The following is a 13,211-nucleotide window of genomic DNA, read 5'->3' as shown; positions in this document are numbered from 1 at the left end:
TCATATGTTTATTTTTTACTCCCCAAGTACAGTATTTTTTAATATTTTATATGAAAAGGCACTTCTTAATCAGGGATGCACATATGTCCTTTGGTTGATTAACAAATTTCAACTAAGACACAATTTCTAAATTAATGATTTCTAATAATTAGGTGTGAATATATTCTGGACAATGTACTAAGTGCTTAAGGTGGGCCAGGAAGAAAGTTATAGGTGGGGTAATTCATCAGTGAAATAAGGCAGATCTGCTGCCCACTGTCCTGGGGTGGGAGATATAATATATATCACGCATCAGTGCATGTATATGTGTAATTACATGTACACGTTACTTGTGCACACAGTCACACACGCACTTGCATATCTTTTTGATTGTGGTGAGGACTATGAAGAACAAGTGATGAAGGAAAGTGTCAGGGCAAGCTTTTCTGAGAAAGTATATGTGAGCTAAAATCTGAAGGGTGAGCAGCCGGGCAAGACCATTCCCAGGGGAAAGAACAATATGTTTGAAAACTCTAAGATAGGGCGGTGTTTGGCCTCTTTGAGAACTAAAGAAGGCCAGCATGGGTGCACATCTGTGAGAGAACAGAGGGGTAGGCAATGAGTCAGAAGAAATAGCTGGAGTTAGAGTTTGCAGGGCCTTGTAGATCATATTGAAGCATTTGGATTTTATTGCAAATACATACTGAAGGACTTCAAGCAGCAGCCTATCATGATCTTGTTTATATTTTTAAATATCCCTCTTAGTGCTTGAGTGGAGGATGCATGAAAGGAGGCCGAGAGAAGGAAAAAGGGAGATCAGAATGAAGCACGATGATGGCGTGGACAGAAGGACAGCAGCAGAGACTGGGCGAAGGGTTTGGGGTGAACTCTCAGGACTGGGAGGTAGATTAGTTAAGAGGATCAAGAGAGTCAGATGCTGGCAGATGGAGGCACCATTCACTGGGATGGAGAACAAGGCACGAGGATCATATTTAAGAGAAAAATATCAAGAAATCAACAGACTGGACTGTTTACATATGGGTGAGCCCCCAGTTCCTAGACGTGTTTGAGCACAAATGTTTCTTAAAAAGATGTGTGGGAAAGAAGTTCAGATTAGATGAATTTTAAGTTTTGTTTGTTCTACATCTAGAGTTTGCAACCACTGGATAGATGTCAGCCTGGGAAGATTAAGACGAGAATATAGACGAAGGTTTGGCCATCCCTTGAACTATGGAATTGGATACAATGTACAATTTCTATTGCCTTTGATATCAAACTAACTGACACTTCTCTGCATTATACGATATTGTTACATTATATGAAAATGTGAATTTTAAAGATTTGAAATAATGTGGTAACATTCTTAAGAAAGGCTTACTTTTGTACAAAAGTCAAAATAATGTCAATCCTTTAAGTTAAAAAAATCAAGAACTATGATTTCAAAGCTGACAAATCCTGTGAATTTTGAAGTGTGTTTATGTTGCTTTCCTATGGCTGGTAAACAGAAACACTGATCCTTCTTTTCTAGAATTAGTGATGAACTATGAAGTTTTGAATTAAGATATAGAGGAAAGCAACTTCACCTGCAGTTAGACTTTCTATGTAGCAGAATTACAGGATTTTAGCTTAGAGATGATCTTCCCTACAGCCCACATAGATGCAGTTTTATACAATACTATGCATTTAGTAGAATTAGTGAACCATCTTTACTTCCAAATATTTCACACGTATTCTCAAATGTATTCTTTTAAAAAGGGTCTTTCTTCTCTTCCCCTTTGTTTCTCATTTTCCCAGAGTATGGTTTTAAAGTACGTTGTTAGCAAGTTTGTAGACAGTGTTTAAACCTCGGTGATACGGTGATACGTGGGGAGAACAGCAAGTATCAAATCAGAAGTTATTCCTTACATTTCTATTCCCCCGAGGAAGAGGAACTGCGAGATGGAAAAAGGCCTGTCATCTTCAAAACACATTGGAGAAAATAATTTCCCAGTAAGAAGATAAAATTCTGTGGGCTGTCTCTGCAGTTTGAGCTAGGAGGGTAGGATCTGTTCAAAAGACCTTGTATTAGCAAGATATAAATGACAATCAGATTATTTAACCAACATGTGGGGAAAATCGCGCATCCATGCCAGGAGAACTTCTTCTTTGTTTTTCAAAATTGTTCAGCCACTTTATTTTCTTTTAATATCCTGGTGATATACCTAATATCTTGTCAAAAGATTGAGGAGTAAACATGTTTAAAAATTACATGGGGTGGGGGGTGCGCCTGGGTGGCTCAGTCAATAAAGCATCAGGCTCTTGATTTTGGCTCAGGTCGCGATCTCAGGGTCATGGGATCAAGACCCACACCCTCTGCGCTGAGCATGGAGTCTGCTTGGGATTTTCTCTCTCTCCCTCTGGCCCTCCCCCACTTGTTCTCTCTCCAAAAAAAAAAATGTGGAAGCTCCCCCTGGCTGGCCTGGATAGTGAGTTAGTGGGACGAGGGCTCTACCTTTTTTCCAGCAAAGGGAATGGTACTCTAGATTGTCTTCTCTGGGACCAGTAAGGTCCATCCTTGTGGCAAATCCACGATGGCCAAGGATTTCTGGTGCTCTGTTGCTGGTTTTCTTAGACAACTCCTAGCATCAAAACCAGAGAGACAGGACCAAAGGGTCTGATTATTGTGCTCAAGATTTCCCTATAAAAAGGGAGAACAATTACGGAGGTGAGTTCTCTCCCAGAAAGGCATACCAGCCACAGGTGGCCAGCATGCAGGTGGCATCTGAGGGCCTGTGGCTTCTCTTCTCTTGCTTTCCTCATAAAAATCTGCTCTCTAACCCTTGCTTTGTGGGCATCCCCAAGACCGCCTTCAGGTTCAACGATTTGCTAGAAGGACTGACAAACTTCAAAAAATCTGTTATGCTCATGGCTATGGTTTATTAGAGCAGAGACACAAGTCAAAATCGGCAAAGATTAGGGAGCATATGGCAGAACCCAGGAGAGACCGACCCAAGGTCCCCACTGTCCTCTCCAATTGCAGTAGTGTGACAGTGCTGAATTCTCCCAGCAAAAATGTGTGACGCATCCAGAGTATCTGCAACCTGGGGAGCTCACCTGAGTCTTGGGGATTGGCTGATTTTTAGTGGCAGTTTTCCTGTAGGCACGGAGCTCCCATGTAGCTGACTTAGCTCCTCTGTCTCTGGCCTCTCCAGAGGTCACAGTGACACTGTGTTGCCAAGGGCCACACCATAAATCACCCTGTGAGCATAGGCTATCTGGTGTGGCCCAGGTATATATACAAAGACACTGGTCAGACAGGGTCCTCCGAGGGTTTAGAGGTTATTTCCCAGGAATTGGTCAAAGGCCAGGCTTTTCTTTGAAATGTGCAGAGTTTGGCCACTCTAGCCCTGCTGAGTGGACACTTTACTGCACACATGCCAGGTGCCTTTGTCGAATTCATCCTTGGCCTTTGCACAATGGGTGACGACCATGAAGCAACTGGCTTCACAGGGCATAAAACAATGCATCTGTTCATCTTGACCTATCAGACACAGAGTGGGTCTCCTCCTTCAGCCATAGGAGAGAGTCCACTAAAATGCTCTTTGTAGTAGTGAATTAATAATAAGAGCCTGCCAAGTTCATTTACAAACCAAGTGATTAAACTCAAATTTTCTAGAGCCAACATCCTACCTGGTCAGATGAACAACGGAAGTTTTCTGTAACAAACATGTTATATACATTTCTGGGAGGTTAAACAGATTTCTAGATTATTTACAATAGGCATTTAAATCATGATAATAAGAAAATATAAAATATGAAAACATAAAGAAGACTTGTATCCTCCTTGGCTAGATTCTTTGTTTAGACTACTTCTGTGATTTCCAGAATGAAAACATTCCCTAACCTTGTCCTCTGTATCTCGGCCTGGGAGGTTAAAACCAAAACTGCCCTTTGAATTCTCTAAGTACCTGATGACAACAAAATTATTCAAGAATTCTTACCGGGGGGTGCCTGGGTGGCTCAGAGGGATAGCATCTGACTCTGGCTCAGGGCGTGATCCTGGGATCGACTCCCTCATCGGGCTCCCTGCTCAGTGGGGAGCCTACTTCTCCCTCTCCACCTCCCCCTGCTCCCCCTGCCTGTGCTCTCTCTCTCTCTCTGTCAAATAAATAAATAAAATCTTAAAAAAAATTCTTATCGAACACAACCATAACTTACCCTCTTATAAGGAAGGTTATTCAAAAACAAATTCAGGTTGTTAATTTCCAGTTTCCACAGTGTAGATGTTATCCATATTTGATTTTGACTAAAGCAGTGGAGGCAGAGAGAGGACCACTATGAAGAATCAGAGAAACTAAGGGGAGAGCTATTTTACAGCCTTATGTGGGTTCATTTGCAGAAGTGGCTTTTGAAAATTTATAACAAAATTCAAGTTTGACTCATCTGCGTATGTGGACAGAGAAGTGCTGTGGAGGAGGCATGAATTTTATCATAAGAGTTCAATTCACACTTTGGAACACATAATGCTTTTCTTTTAAAGAGGAAAGATTTCCACTCTGAAGTGCCCAAATCATGTTATTGAACCAAATCCAATGAGCTTTTTGTTTTTCGTGGAAAACAGATAATTACGAATCTTTTATCTTCCAGAAAAACAGGAGGGGTTTTGAATCAACCAATCAACAAAGCCAAGCAGGACTATCTCTTTTGAGCCTCCAATCCAATAAAAAGTTAGAGGTGGATTCCAGACAATTTGGAGGTCTGCAAACTTGCTTCAAAATTAAATGATATTTTCTATGGTGCCGCAAGGAGATATTAAAACACTCATACTGATCTTGACCAAGCTCCTCAATGTTTTTTTGCTTTTCTTGAGTAATCACAATGATTATAAGCTCAGCTGTCTATTCACTGAGACATTTGATAAGGGGAAGACAAAGCAAAAAAACAAACAAAATACAATCAGAATTTCAAAACTGAAGGAAGCTTGAAGTGAGTTCATGTCAAAATAAGTTTAATTACCTCACTTCATAGAAAACTGAGGCCTGGAGAGAGCAAATCATCTGTGTGTATGTGTTCACTCCCTTATTTGCTATTCATTCATTCAATACATTATCATTGCGTATCTTCTGTATCTTGGGTGCAAAGGTAAGAATCAGCAAAGAATTCAAAGTCTGATGGCCCAACCAGTCAGCAAAATCAGGAGCACCTAGGTCGTAGCTGAGTCTGGAATACAGGGCCTTTCTCATTTTCCAGTGGGACACATTCTGCTAGCCCACGTCTTCTCCAGTCTGCCATGTGATAGGAATCATGTGGAGTGCTTGTCAAACCTACCCATGCCAAGCCCTGCCCCGGACCTCCTGAATCTAAAGGTGCACCAACTGGACCTGGGATTCTAGATGTTGAACAAGTGCCCAGATGAACCCCATCACAAGGCACCAACAGGGTTTCCCTGTGCCAGCCAAGGTCAAGGATCTCTCACCTCTTACTGCCCTATCTCAGTGGGTAGCTTCCACCATTGGCTTAACAGTCCCACATCACACCGTTCAGGGAAGAGCCTACATCAGCATTGCTCAGCATAGAGTCAGCGACACAATTACTGACTGAGCTTTAAAAAAAAAAACAAAAACAAAAAAAACAAACCTAAAAATAAGAAGCCCTGGCCCCACTTAATCCGGCTGTATTAGAATCTCTGAAATTGAGGGTTTCTTTTTTCAAGTTCCTCAGGGGATTCTGATGAGCAGTCAGTGTTGAGGACCACTGCCAACCTGGGTCCTTTCAGAACCCTCCTCGCCTGTAATGAGGTGAGGGAGAGGCTTGGGAGTGTCTCTGGAACCCATGGTGCATGGTGCCGCTATTATCACGCTATGCCCTCTCTCCGGCCATGTGCACACCCTACATCTTAGATTCAGGTAGAAAAAAAATGCCACAAAGGTGTTACAAAGCAGACTGCTCTGAGACAGTGAGATTCACAAATTTTCCAAAAGACAAAGCAAAACAAAGCTCAACAACTGTCATGTCAGATTTTGCGTACCTCATACTGTTGTAATCACATCACATTTCTGCCCCTCCTATAATCTCACCAGCATGCCTTTGTATTCACTTACACATCTACTAAGGCAGTTTTCCTCCCATTTAGCTGTTTAGCCGAGCCTCATCTTCTTGGCTCCGGATATGGGAGTCCCTGGAGGGTGGTGATCTTGTTCCTTTGTCATGTCCCCAACACCTGCATAGTCTTCAGACAGAGCAATGCTCAGTTAGTGCCATGCAACTGACATGTCTGGCTGTCAGTGCAGAGCTCTCCCTACCTCCTGCAGCGTCTCTCCCTCTGTGCATGCACAAGAGTGATCGGCGTGACATTCAGGAGACAGAAGAACACAGGCTTCTCCTAAGTGGCATGTCCTGGCACACTGGCTTCTGGGGAACTCCAGAAACCAAAGAACATGGGTGATGATGCAATGTTCCATTGGCAGCCACTAGTCCTGTAGCTTTCACAATGTATGTTTCTCTCCAGAGCATCAGGAAATACTTTGACACTTTGGGGATGGATGCCAGTTCATCTTTTATTTTCTATCTTGTGCTGAGATAAGGAGTGAGTCTAGAAGCAGCAGAAAATAAGCCCTCTCCTTGCAAGTAGATTCCCCTGACACTACTTTAAAAATCTGCATAGCAAGCTTCATGCTAATCGCTTTCAGTGATGTTTGCCTAATGACGCCCAAGCTCTTACAAATTCATTATGAGCCCTCTCTGCTTCCCTTTTATTACTATGCTGTCCTTTTCTCTTTAATTAGTAATGCTCTGGAGTCAACGCATAACTTGACAGGTAACTTAAAAGGAACATTTGTAAAAAGTTCTTTTTCCGCAAGGTCAAGATTGTTCCCGTTATTGTTTATAGTAGCTTTCGTGTTCTCCGAATTTTATTATGTTTCCTTAAAATATTTGAAGGTGTTGTATTTTGGTGTTCTTGGATGAATTATAGTTATTGGGTACTGGTATTTAGTTGCACATTTCATCCAGGCCGGGTATTTTGTGTTTCTCAAGTATATCTCACACAGTACTGAAAATAATTCCTGGGTGGAGTACTAAGATAGAGCACACATAGGTACTTAAATAGTTATCGATGGAACAATTGAGTAGGACCTTCACTTTAGCTAAATCTAACAGGTTGAATTTCTGCCTTTTTTGGTTTTTACAACATTTTCTGAACTCCTATCTTTCATCATTTGTAACAGCACTTCAGTGACTCTGTCCAGACTCTCCCTAGCCCATCTGTCTTACTGAAGAGAAGCACCCCAGGCCAGCCTCACTCACCCAATAATCTCAGGATGCTGATACCTGCCTGTATCTTCCAGCGACCAAGCCCAGGGTCCTTTAATCTTCCTCTGTTTGTAATGTATAGCTACCAAAATGCATATTCAGTATGTGCTTTGAGGCTTATGAAATGGAATCTTAAAAAGCAATAATCCATCACCACAAGAAAAAGGTTTAGTTTAATGTGTCCCTGAAAATAATAACAGCATTCCCTCTTTCCCTTTCCAGCACCAGCATGACTCCATTGTGAGATACAGGTGCACAGCTCCGAAGTCACTCTATCTTAGTTAACTACAGACAGGCAGTCTATTAACTAAAGCTCGAGAATGGAGCGCAATTCTTCTATTAACTATTTATTAAGTCAACAAGCTGAGAAATGACTTCATTTTTCCTTCTTATGTGCAGCAGTTTTATGCATTTAGCAGTATTATTCCTCGAACAGATGTGTCTTTTCAAAGTCCTCTTACTTTCCCATGAACCTAAGATTTTTTCTTAATTGTATGCTTCTAGTTCACAACAGCTTCAAAAGGTGTTTCTGAACACACCACTGAGATTGCTCCGTACTGAGAGCCAAGTGACGTGAAAACCACAATATCATCCGGAATGCGGGCCGCCAGCTCCCCACATCAAGCACCCAATTAGTGCGTATTCTTTGGCTAAATACACTTGACAGCCAGTGCAGCCATCCTCAGCACTTTGATTTCCAAAGCCTTAGAAATACCTGGGAGTTATTTGAATGGGGCAGTATTAGAACAACAAAAGAGAAGCAAGAAGCATTCACAGTCAGTCAGCAAACTGCAGAATTTGACAGCAAAGACACTGAAGGTTGTATCAAATTCCCTCCACATTAGTGTTTTGAATAACTAAGCACGTTTACCTTTTTTTTTTTTTTTTTTTTTTTGCTCGGCTCTTCCCTTTATCAATAAAAAGGAGCATTCACAACGAATCAATATCTAAAGCATATCGAGCAACTACAATTACTTTTATGATTTCCTCCACACCAAGCATTAACAAAGCAAACCGTGCCACTATACTTTTGAAAGGTACCAGTGGCAGCATGACAGCGGGCAACCAAATCGACACCAATTTTTTTCCTATAAGAAGGTACAATCAGCTCTTGGGTCACCTTCAAAATACGGTCCTGTGCTTTCCCTGGAGTCGAATTACTGTGAGAGCAAGTGACTGAAAAAGCGAGGAGAGGAAATAAAAGGATGGTTCAGCGGAAAAGCTTGGTGCTGCTGTCCTGGCCCGCCTCTCTGCCCGGTGCAAGGTCATGGAAATTCAGTGTGAGTCCAAGTGGTTCTTCAGCGGCAGACAGCAACAGGCGTGATCCTGGCACAAGCCGTCGTTTGTCTGACAGCTGCATGTGCTCCAGCCAAAAAGCTGCAGTAAGTGATCTGCCCAGTTCTGCTCTGCGGAGGAAGGCTCACCCTATAATGTCCCACTGAGTCATGAGGTCAAGGAAGAATTCCACTGAAGTCTTTAAATAGCCTTGGCTCCAGCAAGCTAACGGGGGTGAGGCTACTGGAGTGTGCCTGTGTGTGCCTGGCAGGGACACGCACATCTCGGTGCTGTAGGAGGGGGCGTTTAGAGGGGACTTCTTCAGCTGCCTCCCAGCGACGCTGGTAAGATCTGTTTGCAGTGGTTCAGCAGAAGAGCTCATGCACGAACGTGCTAATGGAACTCTGGTATCTGATGCTAACAGCAGGAATTGGCTTCCTTCTTTTAGGGATGGGAAAATTGACTTGGGGGTCCATTGGGAAAATCACTTTTCCTATGGATAAGTTATGTGGACCCCTTTGAGCAGCTCCACGCTGAAGTTGCCTAAGCTCGGAACCTGAGAGTGTGCTACCCGCCACCCCAGCGCTTTGCCACTCTTTGCCGAGTGGGGTTGGGGGTGGGGGGTTGGGACAAGATGGCTGGAGCGAACTGAGAGGTGACTGGCTCACCCCGGTCGTGTCCTTCAGTCACTGTTCTTTGGTTACTGAGGCTTCGGGGCTCAATCTAGTCTACACTGTCCAGTGTGGCCTTTACTGACATTTCCCTTCAGCAGGGATCACGACCTGCCATATATTGTAGAAACTCACGTGGGTCTGTCTCTTTCACCAGACCATGAGTTCCTTGGTAGAAGCAGCAGGGCATTATTCCTCTTGAGCTCCTAGCCCAGTGTCTAGCCTACAGAAAAGAAGGGTCTAAGAAAGATAAGTTTAAATTAAACTAAGGGTATTAAGAAATTAAGCAAGTCTTGATATCGTTTGCTATATTCTGTAGACAAATCAGCCCCCAAACCTAAGCAGTTGGCTCTCCATTGATCTGAAGGGACCGTACTTTCTTCACTGCCATCTTTTCTTTGGAATTTCTTTACCTCCGAATAAATGGTTATGTCTTAGGGGCTCTTGGCTCTTGGCTGCTGTGACAGCAGTAAGATCCAATGACCCCGGTGGCAAGAATTCTATAATTGCTCATCCTAATGTCCATGTTTAACTAACAGCTGTGTACTCTTAGAATTAAAAGCAAAACAAACAATATTTTTACAGAGCCTTTTGTCCAAAGAGCTTTTAAATGTCGCCAAACTCATTTTTAAAATGTCCACATGTAAAAGCCAAGTGGCAGATACTAGCCCCCATTGAATGTGAAAAGGGTAATTACTTTTTTGTGTGTGACTTGCCTGTGCCTTACCTCCTCCTTCCTGCCATTTGGCCATTTTCTCCCCCAATGATTAGCTCACCCCTGAGAGGGCAAATCTAGTAAGGGAGGAGAAGAGAAAATAGAATCAGATGATTTAACCATTGGCTGGTGTCTCTAGAAAAGCTCAGGGATATGACGGTGGGTGCCAGGGGTTTGGGAAAGAAGATTGAAACTGTGCATTAAAATTGGTTTGTATTTATTATCCGAAAGCCCTCATGCTATTCCCGTCACTCACCAGCAGACGTAAACATGAGCAGCTGGAGGGTTACTCTACAATCATTTTAGAGACAGATTTGTTATGATTGTTTCCCCCAGAACTCGGGGGAGGGGGAAGCTCTGCCCAACCCGGTCATTGCCAGCAGAGCAATCCTCCAGTCTGCTCTTTGGTCCCCAGTAACGCTTGATTGAGGCTGATGTGGAAGCATGTCTCGCTGCTGCTCCCTGACTGCAGGCTTCCAGTTCAAGGGCTGAAACCAGATGGTGTCAGTGGCCCGTACCATACTTGGCCCACAGCACATCCTTAGCAAGTATCTGACTTCTGAGTTCCCTTGAATCAGACCTGCTGCCTCCTATTCCAAGGGCTGAATCCCACTGCTCCTTGGAAGAGTCAGAACGGTTTCTCTTCGGAGAAAACCCAAGACCCATTTCCATTTATGTTTGGGATGAGACGAACATCACATCAGGGGGCTTCTCAGGCACATACAGAGGTAGAAGCAAACACTTCCATAGAATGGGCGTTCGATACCATTCGGCAAATACGAACACAAGCGCTAACTGACAAGAACAGTAAGAGCAGAGAGCTGAGACTGGAGCAGTACCCAGCTGACAGGTGTCCACGAGTTGGCGACTGGCCCTGGCTCCGGGGCCCAGTCAGTTGCGCTTTTTGTCCTTCAGGTAACTGAAGAGCATCTCCAGGCCCCCCTCTACCAGCTCTGGCAGAGGCTTGGATAACGGGTTATGGGAAATGTGGAGCCCTTTGTCCATGGGGTTCCAAGCAATCCGCCCCAGTCTCCACAGCAGGTAGAGCTCATCTGGGAGGGTCTGGATGTCATTGTTGTTCAAGTTCAGCAGCTCCAGCCCGGTGAGCAGGCAGAGCGACCGCGGGAAGGAGTGGATGTTGTTGCTCTCCGCAATGAAGATCTGCAGGCTGACCAGGCACTGGATGCTCTCGGCGATGTTTTCCAGGCGATTGGAACCCACATGCAGGAAATCCAGCTCCTTCAGCGCAAACACACAGATGGGGATGTGAGTAAAGTAGTTGTTGCTGAGGTTCAGCTTCCGCAGTCTGGAGAGGTCAGCGAGGCTGGCGGGAAGCTGGGAGAGGCAGTTGTGGGACAAGCTCAGGACCTCCAGGCTCCTGCAAGCACTCAGCTCGGCCGGCAGCTCCGTCAGGCAGTTCATGTTCACGAACAGGACCTTGAGGCTCTTGAGGAGGCTGATTTCTCGAGGCAGGCTCCGCAGGCGGTTCCCGCATAGATTCAGGACCACCAGCCGACTCAGCTTCCCCACGTCGGCGGGGAGAGCCCTGAGCTGGTTGTGAGACAGATTGAGCTTCTGGACCTCAGACAAGCCCCACAGAAAGTCGGGGATGTCCGTCATTCCCTTGGTGACCAGGCTGAAGCTGACGTGCCGCATGCCCCGCTTCAGCAGAGCCCGGGGGTCCTTTCCCGAGAGCAGGCTGTCATCCCACGGGGAGAAGGGCTGCCTCCCACACAGGAGAACCATCCTTCTAGGGCCCTTGTCCCTGCAGTGAGCGCTTGACTGCTTGGCCCCCATCTTCCTTCCTTTTCACCCACTGGCCTCTGGGGAGGCTGGGAGGGGGTCCCCCAGCTGCTGAAAGCTGAGCTGTCGCCCGCAGGGAGCTCACAGAGGGGTCTCAGCGGGGCCTTGCAGAGGCCCGAGCCACCCCGCCGTGGTCCGGCCCCGAGGGTGGGTTTAGGTGGCTTCTCTTGGAGCAGCCAGGCTGTAATGGTATACTTGTCCCTGAGACGGCGGAACTGAACTGCTCGAGTCCCTCTGAATGCCACAAGGCAGCTGTCACTGTCATTCGGCCCTTGTTTTATTGGCCCTGGTGTGTGCAAAGAGGTCACAGGGAGGCTGCATCTAACTTTCCCTTCTCAGCTTTTCTTGGGTATCGGAGCTGAGCAGGTGATAAGCCAGCCCATCTCCAAAAAGCAGCAAAGTGGAAAAATAAAGCCGACTGTACAAGTGCCAAACTGTGTGCGTGGCCACGGGAACTCATCCAGACCCCTTCAGAGTGACAGTGAGCTTCATGAACGCTAGTGACAGAGTACGTTTCCAATGGCGGGGATGGTCAGATGATATGGTGCACACCTGTTTCAAACTTTGATGAGTTGCGTGGTTGTAAAAAAGTCATGGGAGGAGCCTGGACACCTGCAATCCTCTGGGCCAAAGTTTTCTGCACGGTGCTTGTCACAGGTGACTCAGTGAGGAGAGAGTGAAGGGGCCCAGACCCCCCACGCTCATTTCAACCAGAGACGCTCTGCAGTCATCTGTTTCACTCTGGGCCTCTGGGTGGAGTAAGGTATGCTTTAAATGTTTGAACAGCCACTTGAGTGGCTGTCTTAGTAAGGTTAGCATGGGGTGCCCACTGTCCTTGAAGAGCTCAACGGATCAGTCTCTCTTCCCTCCCCTCTATCTCTCCTTCAACACACTCTTTCTTGAATTAAAACAGTTAATTTATACCCCTAGGTATGTAGAGTTAATTATTGGCATCATGGGCTGAAAACTGTGTCCCCCCAAATTTCAAATGTTGCCGTCCTAACCCCACCCCCCCACCCGTACCTCAGATGTGACTGTATTTGGAGATAGGGCCATGTGAGGACACAGGGAAGAGATGGCCATCTGTGAGCCAGGGACAAAGGCCTCAGAAGTAACCAATCCTGCTGACACCTTGGTCTGGGCCTTATAGCCTCCAGAAGGATGAGAAAATAAACTTGTGTTGTTTAAGCCACTCACTCTGTGGGGCTTAGTTACGGCAGCCCTGGCAAATGGTGGAGAAGGAGGCAGACGCATTTGCATAGGTGAAAAATCCTAAAACTAGGTAGAGATTAAGGCGAAAAGAGATAGCAAGGGTGAGGGTCCAGGCTCTGGAAAAGGGCTTGCGGTCTGGAGCGAAGGCTGGTTGGTCCAGAAGCGTGTGGCTTTTGCCAGAAGCCCTCGGCACAGTAGTTGGGGGTCCTGGAGAGTGATGCTGGTCCTATGACCGTGCTCTCAGAGCTGTGACCACAAAGCCAGGA

General features: G+C 45.5%; 1 protein-coding gene across 1 annotated transcript; it reads right to left on the bottom strand.

Moving 5' to 3' along the window:
- Window positions 1–10,821: 10,821 nt before the first annotated feature.
- On the bottom strand, window positions 10,822–11,727 carry LRRC30 (leucine rich repeat containing 30). Its single transcript, XM_025886466.1, has one exon. It carries the CDS (start codon window positions 11,725–11,727, stop codon window positions 10,822–10,824), a length of 906 nt encoding a protein of 301 aa, XP_025742251.1.
- Window positions 11,728–13,211: the final 1,484 nt, after the last annotated feature.

Source organism: Callorhinus ursinus, unplaced genomic scaffold, assembly GCF_003265705.2.
Source record: "Callorhinus ursinus isolate GAN/ISIS: 27379988/994484 unplaced genomic scaffold, GSC_fseal_2.0 scaffold11, whole genome shotgun sequence".
NCBI lineage: Eukaryota > Metazoa > Chordata > Mammalia > Carnivora > Otariidae > Callorhinus > Callorhinus ursinus.
This window is presented reverse-complemented; position numbering and strand designations above follow the sequence as displayed.

Bases quoted from the DNA above. Each gene is read 5' to 3' on its own strand.
- LRRC30 (XM_025886466.1), bottom strand. From the start codon at position 11,727: ATGGGGGCCAAGCAGTCAAGCGCTCACTGCAGGGACAAGGGCCCTAGA.